This window comes from Penicillium pulvis (assembly GCF_028828015.1).
Source record: "Penicillium pulvis strain IBT 33274 chromosome Unknown contig_1_segment0_segment0, whole genome shotgun sequence".
In the NCBI taxonomy this organism is placed as follows: Eukaryota; Fungi; Ascomycota; class Eurotiomycetes; order Eurotiales; family Aspergillaceae; genus Penicillium; species Penicillium pulvis.
Window position 1 is genome coordinate 1148451 of NW_026643074.1, and position 15150 is coordinate 1163600.

The 15150-nt window shown below is 51.1% G+C and overlaps 6 protein-coding genes across 6 annotated transcripts; 2 read left to right on the forward strand and 4 right to left on the reverse strand.

Moving 5' to 3' along the window:
- Positions 1-147: 147 nt before the first annotated feature.
- On the forward strand, positions 148-1083 carry N7503_003383 (putative polyadenylation factor subunit CstF64; the record flags this gene model as incomplete). Its single annotated transcript, XM_057062930.1, has 2 exons — positions 148-199; positions 263-1083. 2 exons carry the CDS (start codon positions 148-150, stop codon positions 1081-1083), a joined length of 873 nt encoding a protein of 290 aa, XP_056923845.1.
- Positions 1084-2159: 1076 nt separating this feature from the next.
- On the forward strand, positions 2160-9058 carry N7503_003384 (putative SNF2 family helicase; the record flags this gene model as incomplete). Its single annotated transcript, XM_057062931.1, has 3 exons — positions 2160-2511; positions 2923-8647; positions 8746-9058. 3 exons carry the CDS (start codon positions 2160-2162, stop codon positions 9056-9058), a joined length of 6390 nt encoding a protein of 2129 aa, XP_056923846.1.
- Positions 9059-9600: 542 nt separating this feature from the next.
- On the reverse strand, positions 9601-10582 carry N7503_003385 (complex I 24 kDa subunit family protein; the record flags this gene model as incomplete). Its single annotated transcript, XM_057062932.1, has 3 exons — positions 9601-10002; positions 10073-10363; positions 10466-10582. The coding sequence occupies 3 exons, from the start codon at positions 10580-10582 to the stop codon at positions 9601-9603; spliced, it is 810 nt and encodes a 269-aa protein (XP_056923847.1).
- A 302-nt stretch (positions 10583-10884) lies between these two features.
- On the reverse strand, positions 10885-11232 carry N7503_003386 (uncharacterized protein; the record flags this gene model as incomplete). Its single annotated transcript, XM_057062933.1, has 1 exon — positions 10885-11232. One exon carries the CDS (start codon positions 11230-11232, stop codon positions 10885-10887), a length of 348 nt encoding a protein of 115 aa, XP_056923848.1.
- A 603-nt stretch (positions 11233-11835) lies between these two features.
- aah1 (adenosine deaminase) lies at positions 11836-12885 on the reverse strand (the record flags this gene model as incomplete). The annotated part of the gene is made up of 1 exon (XM_057062934.1): positions 11836-12885. One exon carries the CDS (start codon positions 12883-12885, stop codon positions 11836-11838), a length of 1050 nt encoding a protein of 349 aa, XP_056923849.1.
- Positions 12886-13336: 451 nt separating this feature from the next.
- Positions 13337-14629, reverse strand: N7503_003388 (L-threonylcarbamoyladenylate synthase; the record flags this gene model as incomplete). The annotated part of the gene is made up of 1 exon (XM_057062935.1): positions 13337-14629. The coding sequence occupies one exon, from the start codon at positions 14627-14629 to the stop codon at positions 13337-13339; it is 1293 nt and encodes a 430-aa protein (XP_056923850.1).
- Positions 14630-15150: the final 521 nt, after the last annotated feature.

Genomic DNA, 15150 nt, shown 5'->3' on the forward strand with positions numbered 1-15150 from the left:
TTTTGTAGAGGTAAGTTTGATGGTGTGGAGGAAGACGGGACGTTCGAAGAAGATGCTGGTTAGGCGGTCAATGCAAAGTCCGGCAAAATATCTTCCTTCTTTCGCTCATCAACCTTAAACCTTCCTTTGCATCAACACATCACAACCATGGCGCCTGATCGCACGGGAAAAAGTGTGTTCCTGGGGAACATCCCCTACAGTAAGTACCGAAACCCCTCGAAACTCCTCATACTTCTGTGTGGGTTGCTAACAATGCACGCAGACCTCACTGAGGAGCAAGTGAAAGACCTCCTCAGCACAGCAGGCACCGTCACCAAGTTCCGCCTTATGATGAACCCGGAGACTGGCAAGCCCAAGGGATATGGATTCGCAGACTTCGTCGATGCCGATGCCGCAGCTTCAGCAGTCCGAAATCTCAATGATTACGAAATTATGGGCCGCAAGATCCGTGTCGACTGGCCTCACAACAACGAGAAAGATTCCATTCCTACAGACTACCCGCAAGAGTCGCAACCTGCAGCTCAAGATCCTACACAACAAATGCAACAAATTCCTGGCGCTGCACCCTTGCCTCCTCTCCCACCAGGTGTCGAAGTTCCACCCCACCTCGACTGCCCGAATGCTATCTCCCACACTCTCGCCTCTCTCCCTCCAAACCAACTCCTCGATGTCCTTACGCAGATGAAATCTCTTGCAGTAGCTGACCCTGCTCGCGCCACGGAGCTTCTTCGCCAAGCACCACAGCTTGCTTATGCTATTTTTCAAGCGCTGTTGCTGATGAACCTTGTCGAATACCAGCTTCTTGGATCCATTGTCGAGCAGGCAGCCCAACCCCAAGCTGCGGCCCATCAAAGCTATCAATCTTATGGTGCTCCTAATCAGATCTCGACACCGCCTGTTGCAACCACGCCATTTGCTCCACCACCTCCGCAGGCCGCACCACCTCAACCTGTGGCTGGCCAAGATGAGCTGCTCCAACAAGTTCTTGCTATGCCACAATCTGCTATCGATGCTTTGCCCCCTATGGAACGTAACCAGATCATGCTGCTTCGTCAACAGTTAATGCAAGGTGGTATGCGCTAGTGGATTTTATGGCATCGTAGGTTAATCCTGCACCAACTGATCTAATCCTTTTTCTTTGGGGGGCTGAGTTTGATGTCCCCAAACCTGGGTTTCTAATCTTTTCTGGCGAGGGATGGCGCATGGAGTGATTTTCTTTGACCTGGACTTTTGCATATCAGCTTTATCTAGCTGTCCTCCTAGAACAAGCAGCAAATCAACATCTTTCAACATGGACAAATGATGATCGAACATTACAAAAAAATAGTTGAACACCTCCTAACCCAATTTAGCGTAGCGCAGTACTTTTACTCCGCATAATGCTACTGTATTTGATCTTCCAGGTATTAAAGAGCAAATAGATTTGCTTGATTCAAAGCCAGTATACAAAATGATGCTACCCTACATTTTCAATCCTAGGTAAGAAAAGAATCCGGCTTAGCAGGTATTCCTCCTTAATCACCTTCACGTTCTAGGGCAGTCTATTATGAGCAAGTAGGTGCCCGGGTATTTACTCGATAATATTACTACGAATTTCGAATACTGCGCTTGTGATGTGGTAAAATAATCTTTGCGTTGTTCAATCAAGATGCCCTTCTATGACTAAATATTTGTGGTAATACCATCCTGCAGTTCTTTCACAGTGCGATGGCATTCTTGCTGTACTCCACCGTCCATCTACATGCATGCACACCTGACGTTATTAATACTACAACCATCACGATCAACATAGGAACGTGTATTAAGGATGATCTTCTTGACTCGCAATGGTTGCTGGGACAAATAATCTCACTCTAGTCTAGGTCAATACAATTAGCGCTGCCTGGAAGAGAATTTGATGGCATTTGGTCATGAATTTAGTCTTAAAGCACGACTCATAGCGTGCGCCCTCCCAGACATTAAAGTTGGCTTCGCTCTTACTTTTCTCCGTCTTCCTTCTCTCCGCCCCACTTCTTTCCATTCATCACGTGTTGCACGTGATCACTCCTTGCCCTCAAGCGCCAGCGATATTGGTACCTCGTAAGAACCCCCTCGATAAAGTTGATGAGTTTAGATATTTCCATTGCTGACAAAATGTCTACAGTCTTTGCTTCCTTGCAATGTCTCGCCATATCAGGCGCAGTACCTCTAGCAGGAATGCCTCCTCTCCTCAGCCGGCCACAGCTGAGGTTTCTTCGCAGCCGGTCACAGCTGCATCCACGACACCCGCTCAGAATGAGCTATCAGTAGTACCGGAGCTTGTCCATGGACTTACGCCTCCAACCCGCTACATCGCGTGGAACTTGCCACCGATGTCCAACCTCGAGGAAATCTTTACTGATATTGCCCAAAAGGCCATGGGCCTGGGACTCGAGCTTGTCCTCAAGCAACTGGACGGTCGACCGCTCCGCGTTGCAACTGTGTGCTCGGGGACAGAGAGTCCCCTCCTCGCCCTTGAAATGATCCAGCACGGTAAGTTCTTCTTGTTCTGATGTAGTCAATTCCCTTCCTTGAGTTTAGAGTTTGAAAAACCCGGGGTGCGATCTATTATGGGCCATGTGGACCCACTTTGCCCCGCAAGATGTTAAGCCGCACGAACGCCGTTCGTGAGAAGTCCGGATCATCGGGTCCGGACCCGCATTCTGAATTTACTGCATACATCGCTGCCCTCATACCTCACTGCCCCCACACCTTGCTGCCTTCATACTCATTGATCTCGCTGTGTTTACACTCACTTTCATTTCTCTTGTTGTCTTCATACTCTTGCCCTATTCTCGTTCTCGATATTCACAAAACCTTCACCTGTCTCTTGTTTGCTTCCCTGTCTCTGGAATTATTTGGGGAATTATGTGGATTGAACAGACTCGCTGACCTTTCCCGCAGGCCTTGGTATAAACGGCGAGCGATTCCGGATCGAGCATCTTTTTAGTTGCGAGATCGTTCCGCTCAAGCAAAGCTACATTGAACGGAACTTTGGGCCGCCTCTCCTTTTCCGGGACCTTCTGGAACTGGGTGGTGAGAAAGCCCACACGGCCTATGGATCATCGGCATTAATCCCCGGTGATCTTGATATCCTAATCGCTGGGACCGCATGCGTCGATTTCTCGCCGCTGAACAACAAGAAGGAGGCCCAGAAAGAAAGAGGAGAGTCAGCCTCCACTTTCAACGCCTTGTTGAAGTACTGCGACAGGTATCGACCCCGACTGGTCATTTGTGAGAACGTTAGAGGAGCTCCCTGGGAAGACTTCGTTGACGCATGGTCGAATGTTGGCTATTCAGCGGCGTACGAAATTGTCGACACCAAGCAGTACTACATCCCTCATACCCGTGAGCGTGGTTACTTGATTGCTGTCGACAAACGCCGTCTGGAGATGCCCGACTCTGGTGCCCTCGCCATCTCCCGCGCCAAGGAATTAGTTTCCAAGTTTCGCCGCCCGTGCAGCTCACCCACAAGTTCATTCTTGTTGGGTGCAGATGATCGGAGGTTGGAGCAGATCGAAAAGGATCTCTTCACTCGCTTGGAAGCCACCTCGGCTCGCGCTGAGGTTTCCTGGGAGAGATACAAGGCGCGTCACCAAGTGTGTCGTGACACTTTACCGGCGGGTGATCAGCGACCAGTGAGCCGCTCGAAGGCTGGAGGGGGTACCTGTACCGGGCCGGATTTTTACTGGCATCGGTGGTTCAAAGCTCAGGTGGAGAGAGTATGGGAAACGCTCGACATCAAATACTTGGTCTCCCTGACCAATGGATTTGATTTCAACTACAAAGAGCGTTTCATCGACTTGTCTCAAGGCGCTGACCGCGGCACGGAGAGTACCGCTTCGTTCGGTGTGACTGGGTGCCTGACTCCAATGGGTCTGCCCTTTCTCACTACTCGTGGTGGCCCTCTGACAGGACTTGAAGCTTTGTCACTCCAAGGTCTACCGATAGACCGTTTAATTTTGTCCCATGAATCATCCAGAGAGCTTCAAGACCTCGCCGGCAACGCCATGACCTCGACCACCGTTGGTGTAGTCATGCTCTCCGCTCTGATTGCTTTTTCGTCCGTGCTTAGTGAGGGCACAGGAAGTACTCTGCAAGCAAGTGTTGGTCCGACGACAAAACCGCCCACGTCCCTGTTTACAGTTGAGGCAGGTCACAGCCTCGTTGCCACTGATATGGAGAACTACTGCCCTTCGGACGCCGATGTCAGGGACTTCCTGTCCACCATCATGGCGCGATCGGTGCTAGCCGCCCGTCTCTGCTTGTGCGAGAAGCAGACTCGGGTTGAGCATAATATCCTCCAGTGCCATCTCTGTGAACATACGGCTTGCTGTTTCTGTGCTGGAAATCCTTCGCACGCGTATGGGCCAAAGGTAATGAACGGACAACGGATCAAACCACTGGAATTCGACCAGATGCTGAGAAAGATCCTCCCCATGCGGCTCAAATTCGCCGAGCTCAGGAGTGAGGACTCCCAGCCAATCAGACCCCAATCTCTCGACAATACGCCCATCACGAATTACGACGACACCTGGGACCAGTACATCTCCTCTGTCCAAAGCGCCCTTCGTGAGGAGGTGCGTTTCACTGACATCAAACGGACAGAGATCTGGACTGTCTCCTTCGAAGGTGAATTTGCGAGCGTGCGTCTTGAGATTGATGGTCATGGTCTCCAGTGGCTGTTATTCGCCAAAGCTCCTCGAAGTTCCCAGGCACAATGCGTGCTGAGAGAGATACTCGCAAAGCCGATCGCGAGAATGCGTCCCGCTAACCCCGAGTGGTTGTTCGATGGTGTTTGGGAGGTACTGGACCCCATAAGCACCGAGTTCGCTCTCCGAGTACGTGGTTCGGGTCACCAGGTGCCTACATACCAGGTTGACTGCGGCCTGCTCGGATCCGCACACCTCGACGCCCGGGTGTGGACGCATCTTGAGATCGATTGCGACCAAGCAGATGTCGATCATCTTGATCGGGATTTGCGCGGCAAATACGAAAGACTTGCTGATTGCGGAACCGCTGAAGGATGCTTGTACAAGAAAGATTGCTCGGAGCTTCAGCCTCCCGTCTACTTGTTCCTTGATCCTCGCAAGGCTGGTCCTATCACGCAAGATACGTTTGTGTTCTCCATTGAACACCGAAGGACCCCTGGTTACGAAGTGCGAAGAACCGTTGCTGAGCTTCCGCCTACCTGGCGGCCAGTGTCTGTCAAGACGACTCGGGACAAGCTCTCTGCTTACGCACGGCGATTTCACCAAGTTCCCAGCATGGTCTTGAGTCCCTTTGATGGTCAGCCAATTACCTACCATCACTTGGATCTCAGGACTGACATGGTTTTTCGTGGCGGAGACTGCCGTGGGGCATATATACCCCTGATATCTCTCTCAGCAGATGATGCTGTGACCTTGGGCCTGTCTGAGCGCAGGAGGTCGTGGGCGTCTACCAATTCCGAGAAAGCCCCGAAAGCATTCTCAGGAATTGCTTGGGCTCTTCAACGGGTTGGAGATGCGATTGCTTCCCACCATCAGTGGGAAATCCTTGAGCTTGCAGGTCTTAGCACCAGTTGCGGGACCTGCAAGCCAACTCAACCTTTCTTAATCTGGGGTCGTGACCAGAAAGAAAGAGTTGTCCTCTACGAAGATCCTCTGGAGGCGGCGGTCTACGAGCGTGCCGTAAAACAAAGGCCACCCCCCTTCATGATCTTCGAGAACGTTGATACCTTCGGCAGGGGGGAGCTGAAAATTGCAGTCAATCTGCAGTCGATGGCGCATTCCGCACTCGGAAAGCTCATCGACATCAACGATCTCACCGGGGCTCAGTTGACGTGGCGGCTGGTCCCGAATGCGCATGACATGGGTCGTCAAAGTCACCATGCGTTCGTCCTCCAGGACAACCTGGGTGATTCCTGTCATGCGCAACCCCCGAATTTCACACAACCGCTTCGCCCAGAACAGCTGCGATCATTAACGTGGATGGTCGCGCAAGAAGCTGACGACATCAGGCCATTCGTTGAAGAGGAGCTTGAGGAAGCCCTCTTACCAATGATGGCCTGGCGAGCGGATGTGAAGGTCTCACTCCCGAGACTCGTTCGTGGAGGATTGGTCGCCGACGAAGTCGGGTTTGGAAAAACCGCGATTGTACTCGGCTTGATAGATTCTCAGTTCAAACAGGACCAAGTGAGGTCCAGGAATTCGGTGAAGAGCAGTCCGTTGCAAAACGGACTACTAACCACGAATGCAACTCTGATCGTGGTGCCAAACAACGTTTGCACCCAGTGGCAGACGGAGATCGTCAAGTTCCTCGGCACTAAGTACCGAGTCATTACCATTCCCAATGTTGTCAAGCTCCGGAAACTTTCTTTCGAAGACATCCGGCAAGCGGACATTGTTCTCGTCTCTTGGACAGTTCTGGTTAGTCCGGTGTACTACAGGCAGCTTGCGCTGTTTACCGGAGCCGCACGGGTTCCTAATGAGGGCAAAGGTGGACGCACTTTTGACCTCTGGCTCTCGGATGCGCAGGACTCTCTGAAGGACTTGAATGGTCTTCTGGCAACCGCTGGCCCCAATGTCTACCTTAAGGAGGTGTTGGATCGCCACAATGCGGTGAGGAATGACCAAAAAGGCTCGACATACAAGCCGTCTCGTCGACTCCGCGGCCTTCGTTTCCAAGCGGAGGCCAATCAGAGGTTGCAGGAAGTGCAACGACAGGAAGCATGCTCTGTTCCCGGCTCTAACGAGTCGAATATCAAAGGGGAGTCACCGGTTGAAGAAGCTAGAGAGGTGCATACTGAGGAGGAGATCCGGAAGGCGTTCGTCATCCCTGATGTTGACGAGCCGGATTTCTCGATGCAGTGCCCATTCCTCCACGCTTTCCACTTCAACAGACTTGTCATCGATGAGTACACTTATGTGGACGAGGACAGAACAGCCGCCCTTCTCAGGCTCTCTGCCCGTTCCAAGTGGATACTCTCTGGCACACCTGCCCTTGGGGATTTCGCTGACGTGAAGAGTATTGCACGCCACCTGGGCGTTCACCTCGGAATTGACGACGTCGCCGACGTTCCGTCTCACAATGCGAGACTGAAGGCAAAGAAAAGCCACCTGACCAGTGTCGAGAAGTTTCTAATGTATCAAGTCCCTCACAGCAACGACTGGTACCAGAATCGTCATCGGCACGCTCAGCGCTTTCTCGACCAATTTGCCCGCCAGAATGTCGCCGTCATCGATCATATTCCAGTCAAGCTCCATGTCATTTTGTCCGAGCAATTTGACCAGGAGCGGGCCGATTATTTGAGTCTTTTTGACAGACTCGAATTGGAGATGGGCCGAATCCGAAGGTTCCCCAACCCCGACAACGATCCACGGATTGACCGCTTGAACGAAATCCTTCTTTCAAGTACATCTCCAACCGAGGTCTTACTGAAAGCTTCCGTCACCTGCAAGCTACATGATCACGCATACACCATCAAAGAATGCGACTCTCAGATCATAGCTCAACATACAATGAAGACGGAATTGGACCTCAAGCTGAAGAATTTGATCCAGCAATTCTACTACCTCAGGTCTCGACAAAACCCAAGCCTAGCTGTCTGGGATGGTTTCTTAGACCGGACTTCAGTCAACAAATGTGGCGATAAAGAGAACCAAGCAAATAACACCGAACTCATCGGCAAATTTCACACGGCTCACAACAACTGGGTGCGCGATCAAAAACAAAAGCCACGTCCAGCCAAGTCCCAAGCTCAAAGCGACCTCGAAGCCAAATGCAACACACGAATTACCAAAGCAACCAAGCAGGCAGAAACAGCATTGAAGTCTATGAAAAAATTACTTGCTGCTGCGACTGGAATTGCTGACAAGTTTTATGAGATTGATGAGACCGAGCCGACTTCCTCAGACAATGAAAGCGAAGTGGACGAAACCCAATTCAATTCGCGAAAGCGAGCCAAATCTCTGAAGCAACCCAAGGCTCGAAAGCAACCCCGAATATCAGGCGAACGAACACCTGCCCAGATTGCCGCAGCTGTAACCATGGAAGCCAGAATTGGCATCAACCTCGCAAAGGCACTGGGTGCCGAAATCGATTCCGCGATCAAAGGATGTATCAAAAACACACGCGACATCCGATTCCACGCTGTAATGAAAGCCATGCAATCCAATATCGATGACGACGACCTACAATGCTCAAGCTGCGAGTTCAGATCTCGCAGCACCAACGATCTAACTGTCATTCGATCCTGTGGCCACCTCCTCTGTAAGGCATGTCTTGAGGACAGTCTTATAATAGGCGAATGCGTTGTTTGGAAATGCGACGCATCTGCCGTGCCATCCAAATGCATAGGTGGCAAAGATTTAAAAAGCTCAACCATTATCACGGAAAGCAGCAAGCTTACCCGCTTTATCGAGCTGATCCATACCATCCCAGACAGCGAACAAGTCGTTGTCTTCGCTCAATATGACGAGATTATCACACTTCTCACCCGAGCTCTTGAACTTGAAGAAGTCGATTCGCGCACTGTCCGTGCCGCACAAGTCTCGGTAATCTCAGATTTCATCAATGAACCCCCGAAGACATCAACGCCTCCTAAGGTCCTGATTCTTCCTCTCGGAGGTGCAATGGCCGCTGGACTGTAAGTTCCCGATTCGCGTTACTCCGGTCTTTCAGTTCCATTACTCCTATCTCCCATTTCAAGATATAACTACTAACCCTCGGATTTTTACTACGCAGAAACCTACAATGTGCAAACCATCTAATTTTTGTGTCACCATTACACACACCCACTCAACATGAATACGAAGCCGGCATGAAGCAGGCGATTGGACGAGCTCGCCGCTACGGACAGAAAAAGATTGTACATGTCTACCATATGCTTGTGAAAGAAACCCTAGAGGTCAATGTCATTCAAGAACGGCGTGGAGAAGTCGTCGCCTGTCAAGGCAATTGTGCAAAATTTGTGGACGATATTGAAGATATTGAGGATGTTCAGACATGTGAAGGAGAAGAGCTCGATCTTGAGCTTGGAGGTGCTAATCTAATGTGAAAAAAAAAAAAAATGAAAAGATTGAAAGGCTTGTTTCATTCGTAAATCAGCAACCTATTTGTAGCTATCTTTACATAGCCCTAGTACGTTCTTTCATGGCTGGTATAAGGTTTTTATATCTATGAAAGCCGTCTTTGTGATCTCACCATGAAAGACTACTTGGCAACTCAAGCTCAGCTTTACTTGTCTATATCCAGATGTACATGGATCTTGGTAGACTTCAGCAGATACCTAGTCTACAATGTATATGAAATCAAGTGGAAAACTAAAGAAATTTGTATTGATGCCGTAATCTGCACCCGGCTCCCATTCCAAAAAAGAAAAAAAACTTCGGAGCCACGTATACTGTACATGGTAAACAAATGAAAAAAGACGCCCTGGAAAGACGATGCAGATGCAGCGGTTTCTAAATTTTTTCCCGCTCTGCGACAAAGCATCGGGTCGGGGTCCACACTCCACTAGACCCTCGATTATAAGTCCACGACTTTCCATACCAAATCATAAATGCAACTTTAAACGATAAATCACAGAGGGATCCACGTCTATTGCTGCGCAGGAGCCGCATCGAGTGCACCGTCAGTGCGCATCATGGTCTCGGGGTTCCACACAACCTCCTTCAAGTTGGTAAGACCGGCACTGTTCTCACAGGTGTCGCGTCCGCTCAGCGGGCCGGGAGCAGGGATCTTGGCGGAGGAGCCGGCGCCGGTGGCAGTGGCACCGTCCTTGAGGGCAGTGAGGAGGGCCTTGATGGACTCGGGGGTCAGATCCTCGTAGTAGTCGTCGTTGATCTGGACCATGGGGGCGTTAACGCAGGCACCCAGGCACTCGACCTCGATGTAGGTGAAGAGGCCGTCCTCGGTGGTGTGGCCGGGGGTGATGCCGAGGTGCTCGTTGATAGCCTTGACAATGGCGTCGGAACCGCAACCACCAAGCTGGCAGGGGGTCTAAAGGTAGATGAATAAGCCAATGATCCGGGATTGGGCTTGCTAGTCAATTCTGGAGTGGGAATCATACCGTGGTGCAGATCTGCAGGAAGTACTTGCCAACGGGCTCACGGTTGTACATGGTGTAGAAGGTCGCGACCTCGTAGACACGCATTGGGGGCATCTCAAGCATGCGAGCGACCTCGTTCATGACGCTGATGCTGGTGAAGCCGGCCTGGCGCTGACCAAGATCCAAGAGGGGCATGACAGCCGCCTTCTTGTACTGGGGAGGGTAGCGCTTGAGGATCTCATCGACGAGGGTGAGGTTCTGGGCGGAGAACTCGAACTTAATGCTGGGGTTGTTGGTAGGGGTGTTGCGGTGCTACATGAGATGATTGTCAGTCCATTGCCCTATCTCGCGAATTCTTGTATGGCTGGCTGCGCCGGGCATTGCCGAGGGGTCTGGGAACGGGGTTTCACGTACGACGTTCAGGGCGTCGCTGCAGCGTTGCGGGGCGGCGGAAAAGGATCTGAAGGAGGTGAAGGGAGTCTGGCGCAGCACCCGGCTGGCCCGCGAAACGGGGAAGAGTTTCGACGCCATGGCGGAGGTGAGAATCGAGGTGAATTGGGGGATGTTGGTGATGGAGGAGAATGACGGATCGAGTTGGCAAGACGTTTTGCGGGCTGTCAGCCAATCAGCGTCGACAGATTACTCCCTTCATAATACCGCTACAAAACACTCGCAACTTTCATCAACATCTCCATTTTTCCATCAATTGATTAAAAGTTGCATCTTACTCAAAGATAATGCCCTTTGTTAATATTCCAGGTACTAAAAAAACAGAAATCCACCCATATTATGCTCTATTGTCCAGTCCACCAATATCCACCACCCGGCTACCTCTATACATTCTCCATGCGGTAAACCTCATAAGCAACAACCTCATACGGGTGCGCCTTGTTCAAAGCCTCCACGGCATTGACCATCACCTCCCGTCCAAGGCACATGATCTCCAGCTTCACCTCCTCCAATTTTTCTACCACTCCAACTGTGCCAATCGCCGGGACCGCGCCCTCGTTCGGCTGGAACTGGCCTTGTCCAGTGGTCTGGAAACAAACCTTGGAGTATGTGCCGCCAGGGAAGGTACCTGCGCCTGTCGCAAAGATAGCTTCCTTGCAGACGTCCAGGTGTGAGGGAGGGACGAAGAAGACGAGCTTGTAGCGGTCGGGAATGGAGGCGCTGGTCGACATTGTTGCGAAGTGGATTAAAGAGCTTTGAGTGGAGTTCTGAGCTATATAGCAGATGGTGAGTTGTTCTGTTGGTTTTTTTGAAGCTAAGGCTGGTGGGATGGAGGCGTATGCGCCTGGCTCTGGGCTGATCAGGCGCGCAGAGTACGGGATGGCTGGCTGAGTGCTTACAATTGTAGCGTCGAGTTGGCTATTTTCCAAGTCCTTTCGACAATGAGAATGACTGGGGGTATGAACAGCTGCGGGGGAGTCTTGGTAAATGTGGGAATAAAATCGTTATCCGCCACTTTTTTTACTATACGATTTGGGTTTAGGTGCCCGATTTCCCAGGCATCATAGCTTATCTCGAGGGTCCAAATCCACCATTTTATGTAATTGGTGTCTCTATCAATTGAATTTTCTCATTTTGGTCATTGAGACGACAAGATACCACCAAATTGTGGATACCTGGCTATCTACTACGATATGCGAAACCTAATGTTCGTGTTTTGAGGAACTTGGGAGAATCAGATCCTCGATCCAGCCCTAATTGATATAAAGTTGAAAATATCATATATACATGTTGAAAAATCCCAGGGTATCACCATCATCATCACCAATCAACATCTACAGGTACTTCTTGACATGCACCTCAATGCGCTCCAACAACTCCGCCTTCCTCTCATTCGAAATCCAGCTCTCCTGCACGGAATTCTCCGCGACGATCCTCCACTCCATAATAGAAAGATTATGCGCCTCTTGCACAGCACAGTAATTGTCCAATATATAAGCCCCAAAGTAAGCCGGGTCATCACTGTTGATGGAGAACTTAACACCAGCCTCCAAGAACTTGCGAATCGGCACCTCAGCCACAGACTTCACGCACTGCAGCTTAACATTCGACACCGGACAAACAGTCATAAGAATATTCTCGCGCGCACACCGCTGCATCAACTCGGGGTCCTGAACCAAGTTGATACCGTGGTCAATACGGGTCGCACCAAGCTCCAATGCCGTGCTGATGTAAGTCGAGTCACCTTCCTCACCAGCATGGGCAGTAAGCCGAATATCCTTTTCTCTAGCCGAAGCGTAAATCTCCCGGAACATATCCTTAGGAGGCCCAACCTCCGAAGAAGACCATCCAAGACCATGGATAGTACCCTTCTCATAGTCGCCAGAGGCAAGGAACTTCTTGTAAAGCTCATTAGCTGATTCAACGGGCAGATGGCGCAAGAAGCAGAGAATGAGCTTAGTGCTCAGGCCCAACTCGCGCTCGGCGCGCTTGCAGCCCTCTGAGAATCCGGCCACGATAGTCTCGTAGGGAATTCCGCGGTCCTGGTGGACTTGCGGGTCGAAGAAGACTTCGGCATGGTGCACACCGTCCGAATGGGCCTTCAGGAAGTAGGCCCAGGCCAGATCGGCGAAATCGCTCTCCTTTTGGAGCACGGCCATACCGTGGAAGTAGTAGTGGAGGAAATCATCTAGCGAGGTGAAACGCTCGTAGCGCTCTGCTAGAGTCTCAATGGAGGTGAATGCAGGGTCGTCGGTAGGCAGGGTCACTCCATTTCGTGCCGCGAGTTGGAAGATCAGCTCGGGTGTTAGGCAGCCCTCCAAGTGGACGTGGTGCTCGCACTTTGGGAGACCTGCGATGAACTCGTGGAGAGGGTGTTGACACATTTTGGTATTTTGAAAACGAATGAGGTGGAGAGAGTGGGAAGAAATTCCAAGTAACCTTTTTCTTTTTTTTTCGAAGCACCGGACGATGAACTATATACGGAAGGAAAAGCGGGAGAGAATTCTCAACTGAGCCGCCGATAGAAACGTGGAACGAAAAACGTGGTTCTAGGAACGGCTTTTCACCCCAAATGAGTCAATCTTAAGCGGGGCCGTGGCTCTATTTTCTTATCGCAAATAAACATAAATTATTGAAAATCTTATTACTACATCTAGGGTTCCAATAATACTTTTATAGACCGGAGATCTCCGTTACATCAAAACAAGCTAGAAAAGGCAAGTCCAAGAGATTCAATTCAAAAGCAATGGTATAACCCCAGCTCCAATGTGCAGATTTTCAAACTCTATCCAGTTCCCCGCAGTTCAAGGAAATACGTAATACTACGCCAAGTATCTACACCTTCATCTCCGTACCAGCCGCCTTCCGGAGTCGGTTCATCACCGCCGCCGCCAGGTCGCCGTCGCTGTCGGAGATTCCCTCCACGTAAATCACATCCACGTCAAGCTCATCGAGTGCCCGTAGCGCTGCGAAAAGCCCATGCGCAATAGATCCCGTATCCGAGCCCAGATGGTAGTCGTATGCCACTTTGGTCATGCTATTCGAGCTGCCAGTCGGCTGAACAGGAATAGGGAAGCTGACCAGATCATTGATCGCGGCGGAGATAGGCTTGATGGTACTGGCCATCACATCATCCGGGGCAAGGCCTAAGCCCTGCGTCCACTCCCGCGTTCGCACAATGCCGATGTTGTGGGCACCAATGGCTGTATCTTTCAGGTCATGTTGAACATGGCGTGTCACGCAAGCCAAATCGGAGCCGGCTTTAAATAATACGACTCGCGCTTTCGGTGAGTAGTGTCGATATTTCATGCCCGGGGCCCGGGGGATCTCCTTCACATCTAAGGTTCCGTCGCGGTAGCCTACTGTGACGTTCTCCCAGCCGGGAACCTCGCGCAATTCCTCAATGCCAATACCGCCTGGCCGCAAGACTGCCGGTGGGTCGCATAGACCGTCCACAACGGTACTTTCAACACCAACACCGGACGGACCACCGTCGAGAATAAGGTCAATTCGTCCTTTCAGGTCGTGGTGGACGTGTTGTGCCGTGGTTGGAGAGGGCTTCGTAGAGGCATTTGCAGACGGCGCAGCGAGTGGGCGATCAGTAGCATGGATGAGTAGACGAGCGAGTGGAGAGGAGGGCATGCGAGCACCAAAGGTCGTCAGGTTCGAAGTGACCTCCGGAGCTAGGTCCGAGCCAGACGGGTTCGGTAGGATGATGGTTAGCGGGCCTGGCCAAAAGCGCTCGATAAGAGGCGTATAAATCGGAGGAAGGGAGTTTCGCGGTGTCTTGGTTGAACTAGGGCTGCCTTGGGAGGGATTCAACAGTCGATCAAGCATATCAAGAGAGTCGACATGAACGATCAGCGGGTTGTCTGAGGGCCGTTGCTTCGCGCGATAGATGCCCTGGACGGCACCACTGCGTGTGGCATCGGCACCCAAGCCGTAAACCGTTTCTGTGGGGAAGGCGACGGGGGTATCATTTGTGCGAAGGAGATTTGCGGCTTCTTCGATAGCCTTAGATTCAGGTGTTTGACTCTTGCGCTCGTCGGCCCACCAATCTGCCAGGGACCGGGCCCCGGGGCCTTGGTTAAGGCGTTGGACAGAGACAACCCGTGTCTCATCCGCCATTGTTGTGATAAATCTGGCTAGTATGCGCTGACTGCCAGCGAAAACACGGGGGAACTGCAGTTTGATATGAAGGCCGGATCAATGACGCACTATCGCGACGTAATGAGGGGCGTGAACGGATGCCTGTGCAGTAGTGGCACGTGTCTGAGCGTTCTCTAGACGGAATTGGTCCTGCTCGTATCTAATCTGAGATGTATGCGCTGTATGTATTCTGCGCGGCCTGATCTAGGGTATATAATTGTCGATCATCCCGCGCAATCTCCTGATCTGTCTATCGAAAGCAAAAAAAAAAAAAAGAGCGGCTGATTTTCCATGACGTCGGATGACTCATCAGGCATAAGCGCTGCACGATGAGATCAATTTCAGCCCAATTAATCAATGAATGAAGCAACTAGATGGAAGAAAAGAAATTATTGCATGAAATATCGAATCTCCTTTACATAATCCAAGGTCATCGTGGGAGTTCCAAGGTTATTGTAACACTGCTTCGATGCCAAGGTGCTAAAATCAGGGCACATCGC